The following is a 15,771-nucleotide window of genomic DNA, read 5'->3' as shown; positions in this document are numbered from 1 at the left end:
GAGTTCGCGGAGTGGTTATCAAATATTGTCGAGGTACCAAAAGAGAATGGTAAAGTCCGCATGTGCGTCGACTTCACAGATGTCAATGTGGTGTGCCCTAAAGATAATTATCCTATGCCGCGGGTGGACGAGCTAGTGGACAAGACGGCGGGGTTCAAGGTATTCTCCTTCATGGATGCGTCCATGGGGTACAACCAGGTCGCAATGTATGGACCCGATCAGGAGAAAACGGCATTCATAGTGGAAGAAGGTACCTATTGTTATACAATGATGCCATTTGGTTTGAAAAATGCTGAGGCCACTTTCTAGAGAGGAAAAAAAATCGAGAGAAAAAAGGAATGTTACATAGATGACAAGATTATGTCGGAGGAAGAGCAAAAGGAATTGAGATATACATATCCGATGACATGGTAGAGAAAATTATATATCCACCGAGGAAGAGCAATTTCATATAGGGATAATCGAGGGAGATAATTTATATCGGTTGAGTTTTAGCAAATCCCGCCGGATACAACCTAAATATCCGGTGATATATCGCAAGATATCCTTTGGGTGACCAGATATCCCGATATATATCTCGAAATTCTTGGTATACATTATCGAAATTTTGGGCCTTGCGCATCCTGGAATAAAAAGCCAACCCGCACCTCCTTTGGGGTGACCACAAATTCTTGGTATACATTGTGACTCATCGGGAATGGAGATGCCTTCACCTTAGAATGTTAAGGAAGTGCAGTGGCTGGCTGGGAGAGTCGCGACATTGAATGGATTCATTTTGAAATCCTCAGATAAATGTAGACCGCTTTATAGGCTGCTATGGAAGACTCCGGATTTCGTTTGGACGACCGAATGCGAAGAGGCCTTCCAAGAATTGAAAGGGTATTTGGGCAAAGCGCCCTTGCTGTCTCGACCAAAACTAGGAGAGAAGTTATACTTCTACTTGGGGGTTACTGAGTACGCGGTCAGCTCGGTCCTCGTCCGTGTGGTTGACAAAGTAGAAAAACCAGTGTACTTCCAGAGTAAAACCTTGTTGAATGCAGAAACAAGGTACAGTAGAGTGGATAAATACGCTTTGGCATTGATATTTTTGACACTGAAGTTGAAACCTTACTTTAAGACACATTCGGTGGTGGTAGTGACAAATCTGCCTCTAAAGCAAGCACTGAAAACAGAAAAATTTGGAAGGATGTTGAAATGGGCCGTGATGCTAAGTGCTTATGAAGTACAATATCAAATAAAGACTGCGGAAAAGGCACAGGCCGGGCCTAGTTTTTGGCAGAGTTCCCAGCAGAGGATCCTACGTGGGGAGAGGAGATGGTTATGGAACCTGAATGCGAGAGTGAGCCAGATTTGCTAGATCTATGGGATAAGAGGAATGGGTGGAGAGTGTTCGTGGACGGATCGGCCACTGATACATGCAGCGGGGTTGGCGCTGTAGTGGTTACGCCGGATAACGACATGATCGAGTTGTCTATGAAATTAGGGTTCGCGGCAACCAATAATGAGTCAGAATACGAAGCAGTGTTAGCAGGGTTAGGGATGGCAGAAGATCTGGGGGTGAGCGAGTTGACGGTGTACTCAGACTCAAATTTGGTGGTGTGTCAGGCAAATGGGGGGGGGGGGGGTTCATGGCTAGGTGCGACCGAATGTCGAGGTATTTGGAGGTAGTACACGAGAAAGCGGCAAAGTTTAAAAGGATCAGGTTCATACATCTAGGTCGCGGTGAGAACAGGCATGCCAACGCCCTAGCTTACGTCGCGGCTGCGATACCCGGGTCAGAAGAAAGAACCATAAGAGTAAGGAGGCTGGAGAAACCAAGTATTGAAAAGGGGGACGAGGTGCACCAGACTGCGGAGGATATTGAAGGATGGATGAACCCCATCAAGCACTTTCTACCAGGAGGGGAGGTGAATGATCCCAAAGAAAGGAGAAGATGGGAGCAGACTTCACGGAGGTACACGTTGATAGAGGGGGAGATGTACAAAAAGAATTTCGACGGACCGCTGTTGAGATGTCTGGGGCCAGCCCGGGTGCAGGAGGTGTAGGTAGAGTTGCATGTCGGGGACTGTGGAAGTCACTCCGCGGGAAGGACAACAGCTCATCGGTTGCTGACACAAGGGTATTTCTAGCCTCATATGAAAAGGGATGCAGTAGAGTTTGCGAAGAGGTGCGGAAAATGTCAGAGGTTCTCCCAGTTAATATTTGCTCCAGCGGAGCCACTGCACAACGTGTCTAGTCCGTGGCCATTTTCTATGTAGGCTATGGACATCGTGGGTCCATTGCCTATGGCCAGTGGGAAAAGAAGGTTCATGCTCGCCGCCACAGATTATTTTACCAAATGGATAGAGGCGGTGGCACTGCAGCAGGTTGAGGAGGAGCAGGTGGTTAAGTTTCTATGGGAAAACATCATATGCCGGTTCGGGTTACCTCACTCCATCATAGCAGATAATGGAACACAATTCACGGGATCGAAAGTGAAAGAGTTCTTGCAGATGTACCATGTGAAACAGGGGTTCTCTGCTCCTTACAACCCCGAGGGGAATGGACAGGCTAAATCATCTAATAAGACCATAATGAACAATTTCAAGAGAAAGTTAGAGGATAGAAAAGGGGCGTGGGCCGACGAGTTGAGCAAGGTACTTTGGGCCTATTGAACTACACCGCGGACTTCAACCAGAGAGACCCCGTTCTCATTGGCATACGGCATAGAGGCCGTGATTCCATTAGAGATGGTGGCATCCACGACCCGCACCATGGCCGTGGAAAAGGGTTTGAACTGGGGTATACTGGCTAGAGACTTGAACTTGGCAGAGGAGAGGAGGGACACTGCGCGCATCAGACTAGAGGAATATCCTCGACGCCTACAAAGACAGTACAACAAGCGATTGAAGTCGCAGAAATTTCAAGTGGGAGATTGGGTGCTTCAAAGGGTGACTCCAAGCACTAAGAAAGCAAATGACGGAAAGCTGGGGCATAATTGGGAAGGGCCCTATATTGTAGTGGAAGTCGGAGGGGCTGACACGTATAAACTGCAGACCATGGAAGGAAAGCTGATAGAGAGACCTTGGAATGTAAGAATATTGAAAAAAAAAATTATGTTTGAATGTACTACCAGTCCGGGGCAAAAGACTTGGGCTATTTGCACATATATAATAAAAATGACACTTTTGGGAAATGAATATGATGAATTAACAAAGACCAGTCAAACTTAGGGGCAAGGTGGTGCCCCTACAGGCTCATCAGCCTCAGAGAGACAGCGGGGGGGAGGAGCCCTTCGTGGACATCACGTCCGAATCAAACTTAGGGGCAAGGCGGCACCCCTACAGGCTCATCAGTCTCAGAGAGACAGCGGGGGGGAGGAGCCCTTCGCGGACATCACGTCTGAATCAAACTTAGGGGCAATGTGGCGCCCCTACAAGCTCATCAACCTTATAGAGACAGCGGGGGAGGAGGGGAGGGGGGAAGGAGCCCTTCGCGGACGCCACGACCGAATCAAACTTAGGGGCAAGGTGATGCCCCAGTAGGCTCCCCACCTCAGAGAGACAGTCGGGGCAGTACTCAAGAGAAAGAGTTAGTCTAAGGGGCATGCCAGGAAAGAAAAAGCATATCAAATTACGAAATAAAGCATTGCAGGAAGTCAATATTCGGAGAGTGAAAGAGTAAACAGATTCCAAAATGGAGCCACAGGTAGTTGCACAAGACCAGAGACAACAAAGAGCACATTTAAACATAGCATAGGGAAAGAAAACGCCCACAATATCAGTTATACATCAATAGCAATGTCACATAAAACATCAGAACTCCTGCTGAGAGGAGGAAAACTAGAATTACAAGAGACACTCAACACTCAAACTGAGAGCACACATAGTCGGGGGGAAAAGTTCACAATGACTAGTTCAGAGGGTGTCCAAGGGGGTCTCCAGAGAGGTATTAGTAGGGTCCTCGGCATCAATGTCTTCCGCAGGAGTGTCAGCGGCCTCAGGGACGATGTCTTCCGCAGCCTCTCTAGCAGGCTCCTCCACTTTGGTCGGTCCCGTAGACCGAGAAGTATCTTCAGTATGCATCTCTGCGGGGTCCTCAACAATGGTTAGCGGCTCCTCCGAAAGGAGACGACCCTCCTTGAGAAGCCGAGCGTACTCTTCCTGAATCTTTTTGGCCACCCTCTTATCAGCTAATGACCTAAAATGGGTCTGAAGGGCGGCCATGTCCGCCTTATGTTGATCTAAAAGGGCGCAGTTTGTCCGATGTCGCCGGGCGGAGGGAGGTAAGTTGCTAGCCTGCCGCGTTAGCTGATCAATCCATGTATACCGGTGGTTGTTCTCCGCGGTCCTCAGTTCATCTTGGGCCTGGGTTTTCGCTAGGTCTGCGGTTTCGAGTTCTTGCTGGAGTCGGGAGCAAGTAGCTCTTAAGCTGTCAGGACCGCTTACCTCTTTATCCAGGGAGTCCACTGGACCGAGCACTGAGTAGACTGCGGATCATGAATGATATGTCAAGACTCACCTAAGTACAAAAAGAACAACTAAGTCAGAAATGAAAAATGAGATAACAGAAGCAGAGTTAAGAGAGGGTACCTTCTCCCAATTGGTATACAGGGAGGTGCAATTATGTTTAAAGGCGCCCCCTTCGGCATAGGCTAGGTCCTTTGGCAGATGTGAGCCGTAGAAGATGGAGGAGGCCACCGCGGGATTCTCTAGAGCCGAGTCAGCGATGTTGACTTTGTGGTGGCACACCTTGAAAGTAGGGGCAAACTCAGCGGGGGTGTTATCTGGGCCGGTGGTGAGAGCAGTCTCTTTGCCCGGACGATGGACATGGGCAGAAGAGGCTTCATCTTCCACTGTCCGAGTGATGGGAGCTGTTTCCTCAGACACCACGGTCCTATGTCGCTTACTGGGCGGCCCATCAGCAAGAGCGATCACCGCAGAGGGAGAAACTTCCATCACTTCATCATCATCACTATCAAACAACTTCATCTTTGAAAGGTCCATATCTACGGAGGGAGAGAGTGGAGGGGAGTATTGGTCTTTCCATGTGGAGATAGATCTAAAGGAAGGCAAAGGTTCTGGAGCCGAAGGGGGAAGAGGGATACTGGGGCATCAGAGGAGGGTGAATAATCTCGGTTGGGTTGGCGGCGGTGAGAGTGTGGACGGGAACGTTTCTTGAGAGGAGGAGAAGCTCGGGGTCTTCGTTCCTTAAGAGGCGGTGGACGGTAAAAAGGAGCATAGAGGCCTCGGATGTGTTGGAGTAGGGGAGTTTCAAGCAAAGGAGTGCCGGTGGTGGGGTGGGTGGATGTTTAAAAGTTCTGCTTGAGCGGGGCCTAGGCTGCGAAGCCTTGCAAAAATGGGACAGATGGTTCCTGAGTATATACGCAATTTGGAGTCAGATCGCCAACTTGCAAAAAAGTACAAACAGAAGAACATTAGTAGCGCGGATCGGAGGCAAGAAAAGACATAGGCCGTTGGGAAACTCACCACTGGACAGGAAGGCGAGGTGGTTAAGTGTCAGCCCGGAGGGTAGGTCCGCAGGCAAGAAATTCCCGGATACGTACAGTGGATAGTGATGCCACTGTTTATCAGAGCTGGTGACGCGGATTACAAAAGATTGCTTTTGAGGGCAGACACAAAAGGATTGATAGTCCACACTTACGTCTTCGGTACTGGTTTTGAGGAAGTATTGGGAGACTATATCACGGTAGGTCAATTTGGGGTCACCGGATCTATTGTAATAGTTTGCGGCGTACATCAGCTGCCAGAAGTTGCCGATACCTTGGCAGGGAGGGATGTTGAAGTGATTACACACCTCAACGTCCAACAAGGTAAGAGGAAGCCACAGCCCAACAACTATCTGACCAACAATGACTACAAGAGACCCCGGTCTCCGGGGTACCAGGTGCGGATAGTGAGTGATAGAGGACACGTGATTTATGGTGATGTCAATAGGGATTCCATAGGCAGCCCTAATCGCAGTCAGATTAGGTCTGTGACTGCGAGGAAGGGGTGGCAGGGGGAGAAGCACCCTTCCAGAGGTGGATGGGACTGCTACCGATATCACCGGAGGTGGGGAGGCCACCTCCATGGATCGGGAAGATGAGGAGGCCCCAGATGCAGACACCGACATCGAAAGAATAAGAGGAACAGTTTTGAAAAAGGGGAAAATATGAATAGTTGTTCAAAAGAGAAGAGAATGTAGAAATAAACTCTAAATCAACAAAAAAGAGGAGAGGACAAACCTGAATCTGCCTCCTAGTATAGGAAGGAGAGGCCGGAGCAACCACCGGAGAGGCAAGGAAAATCGGAGAGCAAAGAAAGAGGGGGAGACACTGGAGCAAGAAAAAAGAGAGAGGAAAGAAAACAAAGTGGGATGAAGGGAGAAGAAAGAATGAACGCGGGGCTTTAAATAGAAGAGGGGCAAAAGGGTAAAATCCTTAGGGGGAGAAATCGAGGAGTCGGCGAGCAGACCAGCAGATGAGTGACACGTGGGGGCTCGGAATACGAAGGGGCAGCGAAAAGACGCGCGTGATGGGTGATCACTACAACGCACGCTGATCGATGGTGAGTTAGAAAAAGGGGCGGCTAGGTACTGTGAAGGTGTGGAGGACAGTATTCTCGACCTCGAGCCAACGAGTGGCTGCGGTGTCGAGTAGGGGCATCTGTAGCAGTGGTTACTAGTAGGGAAAGGGGCCAGGGGTAAAGCGACCCGATGCACACTATGAAGGGACTACAGCGGAATATGGGATAACTAACCTTCTGGGCCCGAGGCAAAATATGCGGAAAACTCATGTGTACAGTATCAGACCGCGGTTGGGTAGGGCAAGGAATAAACCCTACACGTGGAAGAAGGGAGAGCGAGAGATGAAGGAACAGGTGGACGAATGAGATGGGGGGAGGGGGAGTATAAAAGGAACAGTACGTGAAAGAGAAAAGAAGAGAGGCGAACACAAAGAGAGAGGCTAGAGGAGGATCTAGAGAAAATAGGAAAGAGTGAAGGTTAGAGTGACACACAACACCTTGCTATTCAAGTAGCTTCAATATGTAGGGGGAATAAATGTCTTGACAAATATAGTTTTACATTTTAAGTAGTGTTTATCATAATTCTTTTATTGTGATTGGGAATACCTTGTTATTCAAGTAATTTCAATATTATCTTCGTCACATTAAGCATTCTCACAAAACTTCAATCAAACTTCTATTATTAAACTTAATAATAAAAAGAAGTCGATGAGTTTTATCAAGGTTTGATGTTTTCTTTTTATAGAGAGTGGTGCAAGAAATTTAAATGAGTAATTAATATAATTTTTATATCTCATAACTATGCATAGTTGCTAATATTTTTTAGAATAATTTAATATAACAACACCCGTTCGTAGGACACGTTCATGTGATAAATCTTTTCAAGTAGGAGTAGTGTATTCTTTGAGTATATAGAAACAATCAATCTATTTTAGTGATTTATACACATTAATACGTAAGCCAAACGGTGATGATTTACCGCTAAATTACCATAAATCTAATAAAACTATTATATAAGCTAGATCGAGTTTAAGATAATTCTATTTGAAAATTACGGATTAATATTCAAAACCACAAAGTGAAGAGGCTATCTCAATTTGATCCCTTAACCTTAGTTTCCAAATACTTATGCACCATAATTGCTGCTCATTAATATATTTCGGTTTATTTTCAATAAAAATATATTATGATTTGAAAATTTGCTGCTAAATCACCATAAATCTAAGAAAACTATTATAACTCTAGATCGAGTTTAAGATAATTCTATTTGAAAATTACAGATTAATATCCTAAACCACAAAGTGAATAGGCTATCTCAATTTGATCCCTTAGTTTCCAAGTACTTATGCACCATAATCGCTGCTCATTAACGTATTTCGGTTTATTTTCGATAAAAATATATTCTGATTTGAAAATTTGTGTGAGACATTTTGTAAAGTCTTTTCAGTACACAAAATATTTAATAGATCCGGGCATATGCCCGGGTCCAAAATCTAGTAGGAAACTATGATTGGAGTGTGGTTCCAAGCTTGCTTTGCATTGTCTCATATAGAAATGCACAGTTTGACACTATCTATTTAATGGCGATTGAAAATGAGAGGATATGTCTCACTTATGTAGTGTCATCAGCTGTGTGTGTCCCCTATGTTTTTATATTTTGTAACAACCATGAACTCTTACATATAATACATTAGCAAAAAAACATGCATATTTTACATATAATTTTATGTCCTTCGATTCAACACTGAAATTTATATATTTCGGGAAGTATTTACAACCGTAAAAGCAAAACCAACATATTTTCAATGCAACTGCTATTATTCGAGTACAAACACGGCGTATATACACTACACCATGAGTTTATTTATATAAAACTAGGGATGCATACATTAGTGTTTCTAGGGGTTTGGTTTCGGATACAACGTAATTGCAACAACGGCAACAACCATAACGGCACCCACCACGCACGGCCTCCTCCACCGTTGTAACCAACCCCCTCCACTGTTTTATCAACCATGTCGACCGCGGTGTCCACCGCCTCCACCGTGGTGTTTACCACCTCCACCGTGGTGTCGACCATACTTAGCATCCTCAAAACTCTCCTTGTTCTCTGCCAACAAAATAGCATAGGACTTGTTAATGAGAATGATTAATGCATTACTTAATTAATATAAAATATTAAAGAGATAATGTATGTACTGTAATGAAATTACGAGAATGAACATATAACTTAATTAGGCATTACCACATATACTACTAGAAGGTGGCATTTCAGGTATGCTAAGATCTAGGCAATGCTAATAGGCCTCAAGCACTGTCCTTCAGTGTGGTATGGTATGTACTGTGTTACTGTGTCACAACTCGAGTCACTACTGTTTTGCAAACATATGTATCTCACAACTAGATTATTGCTAGCATTCCTCGTAGACATATTTTAACATCATAGAAATTTCAAAAACTAGGTACAAGAAAGAAGGTAATTAGGTTTATTAATACATCACATATATAATAATTAGACTCACTAGCTTCAGCAGTTTGACTCTCGGCTGCTACTACTTCAGAAGAAGTAACCAGAAGAACAGCAGTTAGGAGGAATCCCATAACAAAAAAGGCTTTTAAATGAGACATTTTTCTTGAAATGTTGAAGAGAACAGACACTTCAGAGGATGAGAAGTTTATGTGTACTGTGCTCCTAATTTATAGAGGATTGAATATGGGATGAATGACACACCATGTGATGATGTGGGGATGTTGGAATTAATCTATCATCAATATAATTTATATCTTGTGGGTCTCCCTTGCCAATAACTACATGCAAAGCCAATCCGTACTAAGTACTCAAGACCATACGGCCAAGTCCAATGGTGTGTTATCCCACCAAATATGACGAAATTTGTGATCTAATAGTGCATCAAAACACCAACCCGTCAACATTATTGCTATTAATTTACTTACATATAGAGCGAGTTTTAGGTATGCTCTATACGCACTGACAATGGCGGGCAGAAAATAAGGCCCCACATAATTGATTTTCAATAATCTAATTTTGTCAAATTTACTTTTCTATCCATGAGGATGAGAGAGAGTGAGGTAAGAGAGAGGGGCAAAATGGAGAGTTGGGAATTTAATTTAGTCAAAAAATATCATGCTGATGGTGGCTAGGAAGTTGTCAAATATAAAGTTTTTTTGATAGCATATGGAGAAAAACCATTGGGTTGAAAAATGCAAACCCGCTAATTGCATCCACTATTCTATTGTGATTTGGTGCACCAAACCATGGTGTGTGTGATAATCTTGACATGCATAATTAGGTAGGGAAGTTGGATCAGATAGATTGAAAATAGATTCTTATTGAATACTTGTCAGTAGACGCCTTGGGTTGACCTCAGCCCTCCAGCATGAATGCATTATTATCCAAAACAAAGACGTGGTCCTCAACTCCACTTCATGGCTTGTGTATGTGAGAAAATGGGATACTTATCTAACATGTGAGAATTCCAACTTCTCTCTCTGTGAGAAAAGAAACACTGCTCACCCAAAATTCCAATTTATTTTTTTTGTTAGGCTATCCAATCTCAAATTATCAAAATTTATAAATTGAATTACCAAAATTTATAAAGAGAAAAAGAGTTTCTTCTTCATCGGTTTATAAATAATTGTCAATGTTTTCAACAATATATTTAAGGTGTATAATATGTTTTAGAGAGTAGTTTGGTAGGTAGCGTGAATTAGGCTAAGTCCAATGGTTTGGTGCGTCATCCCGCCAAACCACAATAGCATAGTGTATATAGTTAGCGGGTTAGCGTTCCCAAGCCAATGATTTTTTTTCACAACCGCCAGTATCTAAGGTGTATAGGATTTTTTTTTTGGGGACTCTCCCGCCGCCATTCTCATAGGCGTGTGGGAAAAAAAAAAAAAAAAAAAAAAAACTCTTCAGCCGCCATTGTCACAGGCGTGTGGGGGGAAAAAAATTCTAGCCGCCACATAGTGTGGCGTGTGGTTTAGATTTCTTCTACTCACTACTCATATTGGCGTGTAGACTTGACGCTATCTCGTTAAAACTGACGCTATATATAGGTAAATTTATGTCGATAGCGTTGTGGGTTGGCGGGTTAGCGTTTTGACGCACCATTGGATCAAAATTTCCGTAATATTTGGTATTTTGCCGCACTATTGGATTTAGCCTTAGAAATGAACCCAACTGCTCCTATAATCTAATCCAGAAAAGCCGTAGCAGGCATGTTTTTTTCTACTTCATTAGTTTTGTCTATTTGTGAATTGTTTTTTAGCCGAGATCTAGTAGTGAGTCTATAACCAAATTACATAGCTTACTTTTTTTTTAGGGTAATCAATTACATAGCTCACATGAGAGTGGCAGTTTCTTTATTTCTATTTATATATGGCTATTATTTTTTTTGGTAACATTTTAATATCATATCTGTCCTATTTAGTCCTTCTTAAGATGTAGATTGTAGACCATACATTGAAAATTAGAGTACTAATTGTTAGTGAAATTGATTTTCTAAATTATTATACGTGTTTTAATAATTATTTAGTGGGGATGGTTATATGCATAGTACAAAATATCAAGATATGGGTGTTTATCGATATTTAATTTCTTTGATATGTATTATGGATATATTCCCTTTTTTGAGGACATTTTACATTATTTGATATGCAAATATCGTGGATATATCTAAAATATTGACAAATATTGTGGATATTTCTTGATATATCACGATATATAATTTATATTTATTTGAAATATAATGATAAATATTAAATTAAATTGTTATCTAAACAAAATATCGCCAAATATCCCCAAATATCGCAATATATCCTAAAATATTGAAAATATCATAAATATCGTTAAAATATCACCGACATTTGTAGTTGTATATATCTCTAAACTTATCGCAATATTTATGTATTTTTTGCTGAAATCTCGATATTTATCGCGATATTTTGTAGTATGGTTATATGAACTCTACTTAAAGTGACTCCAAAAAAACTCCACTCCTAAAATAGAAGACGGTTTTTGGTGGAGATGTTACTTACGCAATAAATATCATCCTCGAAAAAAATTATCACATTTGAAGATGTATAACCTCTTCAAAAATTGTTTAGAATGTTATGGATTTATCCAACGGCCCAATTTTTTTCAATTCCGAAACAACTTTTATTTGACAACGCTAAATTGATTCAATTGTGCTGATTTTTTTTGTCGGGTCTTCTCTGTTAGGAAAAAGAACATCTCTACAAAAAAAAATCATCCCCCAATTTATCTTGTAAGTCCAATATTTAATGGTGGACTTTATTGGAGTCACTATAAGGTGGAGTTGAGCTCATATATTCCCATTGAAGGCTGGGTATAATTATGATTCTGAAATTTGACTCGATTTAATATTTCTATGGTAAAAAATACAGCAAGGCCTGGATTTTCGGCACGATAACAAGGGTGCTTGGAGCAATAGCTGGACCTAAATATAATGGTAAGTATTTGCGCTCAAAAATGCAAGAGATTCTTGGTGAAACAAGGCTCAACCAGACCCTAACAAACGTTCTAATTCCTGCATTTGATATCAAGCTTCTTCAGCCTCATATGTTCACTACCCATGAGGTATGTCCAAGTCTTGTATATATATTTAAGGTATCGACATTCTTTGAACTGATCGTACTGGTTACTTAATGTATGTATGTATATATGAGTACTGCATTTGAATTTTCAATTGTTCACATGCAGGCTAGAGTGGACGTGTTGAGAAACCTTTTGCTATCGGACGTCTGCATCAGCACTTCGGCTGCTCCCACTTATCTCCCAGCTCATTACTTCGAAACAAAAAACAACTCTGATGGAAAATCTCGACGATTTGATCTAATTGATGGAGGTGTTGCTGCAAATAATCCTGTAAGTCGTCAACATATCACTGAACATATTTCCGGCCATCTCTTGATCCTTTCTTAACATTGGTTTCATATATGAAGAATGGTCTAAAGCTACATTTTCAATATAGTACAACCTCATCACAAGACTAGAAAAAAAAATTTAAAATCACCAAAATGTCTATCACAACCGACTCCAAGGTAGTATTAATTACCAAATTGGTGGACTTGTAGCTTGTAAGCAGCTAGCTATTCCTATGTATTCTGTTTTCGTGACTTAGTGACTTACTATAGTGTCATGTACATTATGTATGCAGACACACTTGGCCATGACCCATATCTCAAAGGAAATTAAACTGACGAACCCAGAATTTTACCCAATCAAGCCAATGGATTGTAGCAAGTTCTTGGTAATTTCTTTAGGCACAGGAACACCTAAGTTGGAAGAGAAATTCACTGCAACAGCAGCAGCCAAGTGGGGTGTGATTCAATGGTTGTACTATAGTGGCTCAAACCCATTGATTTATAGTTTCACCCATGCTAGCTCTGATATTGTGGACATTGTTACGTCCATTATCTTCCAGTCTCTGGATGGTGACAAAAACTATCTCCGGATTCAGGTCTGTTTCTCTATATAAAAGATTCATTTATATATGCATATGATTCACAATTACATTACATTATTATTTGTTGGCTCGTTACAATTTTGGGAAACTAAAACAGGACGACACATTGACGGGGGATGCCTCATCAGTTGATGTTACAACAAAAGAAAATTTGCAAAACTTGGTTCGGATTGGAAATGATCTATTGAAGAAACCAGTTTCAAGGTTGAATTTGGAGACAGGAAAGCAAGAAGAGGTTGAGGGGGAAGGTACCAATGAGGAAGAACTCTCTCGATTTGCTAAGAAGCTTTGTAATGAACGTAGGCAACGACAAGGAAAACCACTTGTGTCTTGATGGCCTGCCAGAATGAATAAAACATTGATTTCAAGTTGCTGCTGTTGCTCCAGGTGCCTAAAGATCAGCTTTGTTGCCTTTTGAAGGCTTTTTTGCAGCACTTGTTTTCGTTCTTTTCCACCATGGTCTTATCTTCCCGGAAAACTCGTGTACACGTTTCAATATGAGTCCTATTATTGACGGGGATTGGGCATACTCCAAAAAAAAAAAAAAAAAAAACAATTATTATTACAAGTGTGCTATTAGTCCTACAAAGTCAAAAAAAAAAACAAATATTACAAATGTGTTATTGGTCTCAAAAAATTGAATTCGAAAACCCCCGAGCCTTAAACGCCCAATTTGGGTTGTTCATTGTCTGAAACCCAACGATGTGGCACACCGTTTGGACAAAGTCCCAAATGACTTGGCATCGTTTAAGACTTTAATCCAAAACGGTTGTGGCACACCGTCGAGTTGAAAAAAAAAGAACTTTATGTTTTTTCAAGTTCAATCCTCCCAAGCGGTGTGGCGCGCGTTTTGAATAAGTCTAAAAGCGATATGGCTACACCGTTTTGGACTAAGTCTCAAACGGTGTGGCCATTATCGTTGACTTCGTCCAAATGGTGTAGTCATATCGTTGGAGACTTAATCCAAACGGTATGGCCACACCGCCGTTTTTGAACTTTGAAAAATATAAAGTTTCTTTTTTCGCCTTCTTGACCGGCCACACCGCTTGACTAAGTCTCAAACGCCAAAAACAGAATTTTATATTTTTTCAAAGTTCAAATCTCACACCGTTTGGACTAAGTCTCAAACAATGTGGCCAAGTCGTTGGGGACTCAGTCCAAACGGTGTGGCCACATCGTTGGGTTTGCACAATAAACGGCTTAGCCAGGTCGTTTAAGCTTGGGGTTTTCGAATTCAATTTTTTGGGACCAATAGCACACTTGTAATATTTGTTTTTTTTTTGGATTTTTTAGAACCAATGACACACTTGTAATAATTGTTTTTTTTTGTTGGAGTCTGCCCAACACAATATGGGGTCTGTCAATAACAAATACCTTCTTTAATGTTGTTCCTGTATTTGTGACCTGTTTCACAATTTTCTGTTGCCAATTTCCTTTTTCAGTTTCCTTTTCTTTTAAGACTTTCCCCTGCAAGGCGAGAAAACGGATATTTTCTTTTACAATAAGTTTCTGCTCTGGAATTGTTTTAAGAAGTAACAGTGGCGTGGGAATTTTCTTATAAGAAATTATTAACAATATTGTCATACCAACTTCGAAGAGAACTCATCTTCATCATCATCTTCATCATCTTCGGCATCATTTTCCCCTAAATTTTGCATGTTCAACAAATCATCCTTCGAGTACATTTTCATTCCAGGAGCTCCCGGCATTCTGTACGTGTTATTTATAGAGATTATTGGTTACAAATGTATTATAAATTGACATTAATGAATCCTCTCAACTCACTTTGAGTTAGAGTTCTCAAAACACTGTTAATAGACTCCTGCTCACGCTACCTCATCCGACTTTGTTGTTGCTATCGTTTCAGAGTGTTGACTGAACCGATTAGTCGGACACTCTCGGACATTTAGGTAACGCACTTTCCCCTGTCACATTTTCTCGCAGTCATTAGGGATCAGTTAGCTATATGGTTTAGTTAATGTGATGTTTTAGTTAAACCCTTCAATATACAAAAGGTTTTAACCACACATTTGGTAGCAACTCCTAACACCACATGTGAACACCCGAACTAATACATCACAATTAATCTATGTAGGTATAAACTGTAGCAAACACTTATAGTAGTAAGAACTTTTAAGTTATAAATTATAAGTACAAAATATTCAAGTCTTTTATCTCTCCCAGTCCCCTTAATATTAAACTTGATAGCTTAATTTGGTATTTTTTTGCCATCTCAACAATTAAGAGTCTCCTTGTGTATTTGCCATACTCAATTTATCTTCTTCTTTATTTCATTCTTATAGATTTTGAATAAATTATGGTATTTTTTCAAGTTACAGTTGGTCGATCTCATCTCTAGCGGTATTCTGGCCACCTGTAAATATTTCAAAATAGGTATTTATTTGGACCAAGTGTGTTCTATGCTCCAATGCGTCTATCATCAGTCTACCCCATATGTCCCATTCCCCAACCCCCTTTGAAGTCCAAGCAAAAGTCTCATTTCCGGTCAAAGTTTTTATGATGTTATGTCAAATGGATTCTATGTTAAAATGGAATCTAGACACGTACAGAACATAGTTTCTAGATTTTTTTCATGATTTTTTGACAAACACACAATTTCTCTAAGTCAATTAGAGAAATTATATAATAGGAAAACACAAAACGGGACTCAATTATACACTAGGCAACAGAACTTTGTTTGCTTAATTTTTGGTTCCGATCAAAATGTTACTTAACTGGCAATGAGGTTACTTGGC

General features: G+C 41.2%; 1 protein-coding gene and 2 long non-coding RNA genes across 3 annotated transcripts; 1 reads left to right on the top strand and 2 right to left on the bottom strand.

The window, feature by feature from the left end:
• Window positions 1-3,706: 3,706 nt before the first annotated feature.
• Window positions 3,707-4,858, bottom strand: LOC147480238 (uncharacterized). The gene is made up of 2 exons (XR_015204232.1): window positions 4,572-4,858; window positions 3,707-4,500 (listed from the first exon to the last, which is right to left on the bottom strand). It is a non-coding gene; the product is annotated as an uncharacterized LOC147480238 (long non-coding RNA).
• A 3,370-nt stretch (window positions 4,859-8,228) lies between these two features.
• On the bottom strand, window positions 8,229-9,375 carry LOC147480237 (uncharacterized). The gene is made up of 2 exons (XR_015204231.1): window positions 9,029-9,375; window positions 8,229-8,616 (listed from the first exon to the last, which is right to left on the bottom strand). It is a non-coding gene; the product is annotated as an uncharacterized LOC147480237 (long non-coding RNA).
• Window positions 9,376-11,871: 2,496 nt separating this feature from the next.
• Window positions 11,872-13,571, top strand: LOC147480236 (patatin-like protein 1). The gene is made up of 4 exons (XM_086576817.1): window positions 11,872-12,126; window positions 12,250-12,414; window positions 12,707-13,009; window positions 13,113-13,571. Exons 1-4 carry the CDS (start codon window positions 12,019-12,021, stop codon window positions 13,347-13,349), a joined length of 813 nt encoding a protein of 270 aa, XP_086432943.1. The 5' UTR covers window positions 11,872-12,018; the 3' UTR covers window positions 13,350-13,571.
• Window positions 13,572-15,771: the final 2,200 nt, after the last annotated feature.

This window comes from Coptis chinensis, chromosome 8 (assembly GCF_015680905.1).
Source record: "Coptis chinensis isolate HL-2020 chromosome 8, ASM1568090v1, whole genome shotgun sequence".
In the NCBI taxonomy this organism is placed as follows: domain Eukaryota; kingdom Viridiplantae; phylum Streptophyta; class Magnoliopsida; order Ranunculales; family Ranunculaceae; genus Coptis; species Coptis chinensis.
This window is presented reverse-complemented; position numbering and strand designations above follow the sequence as displayed.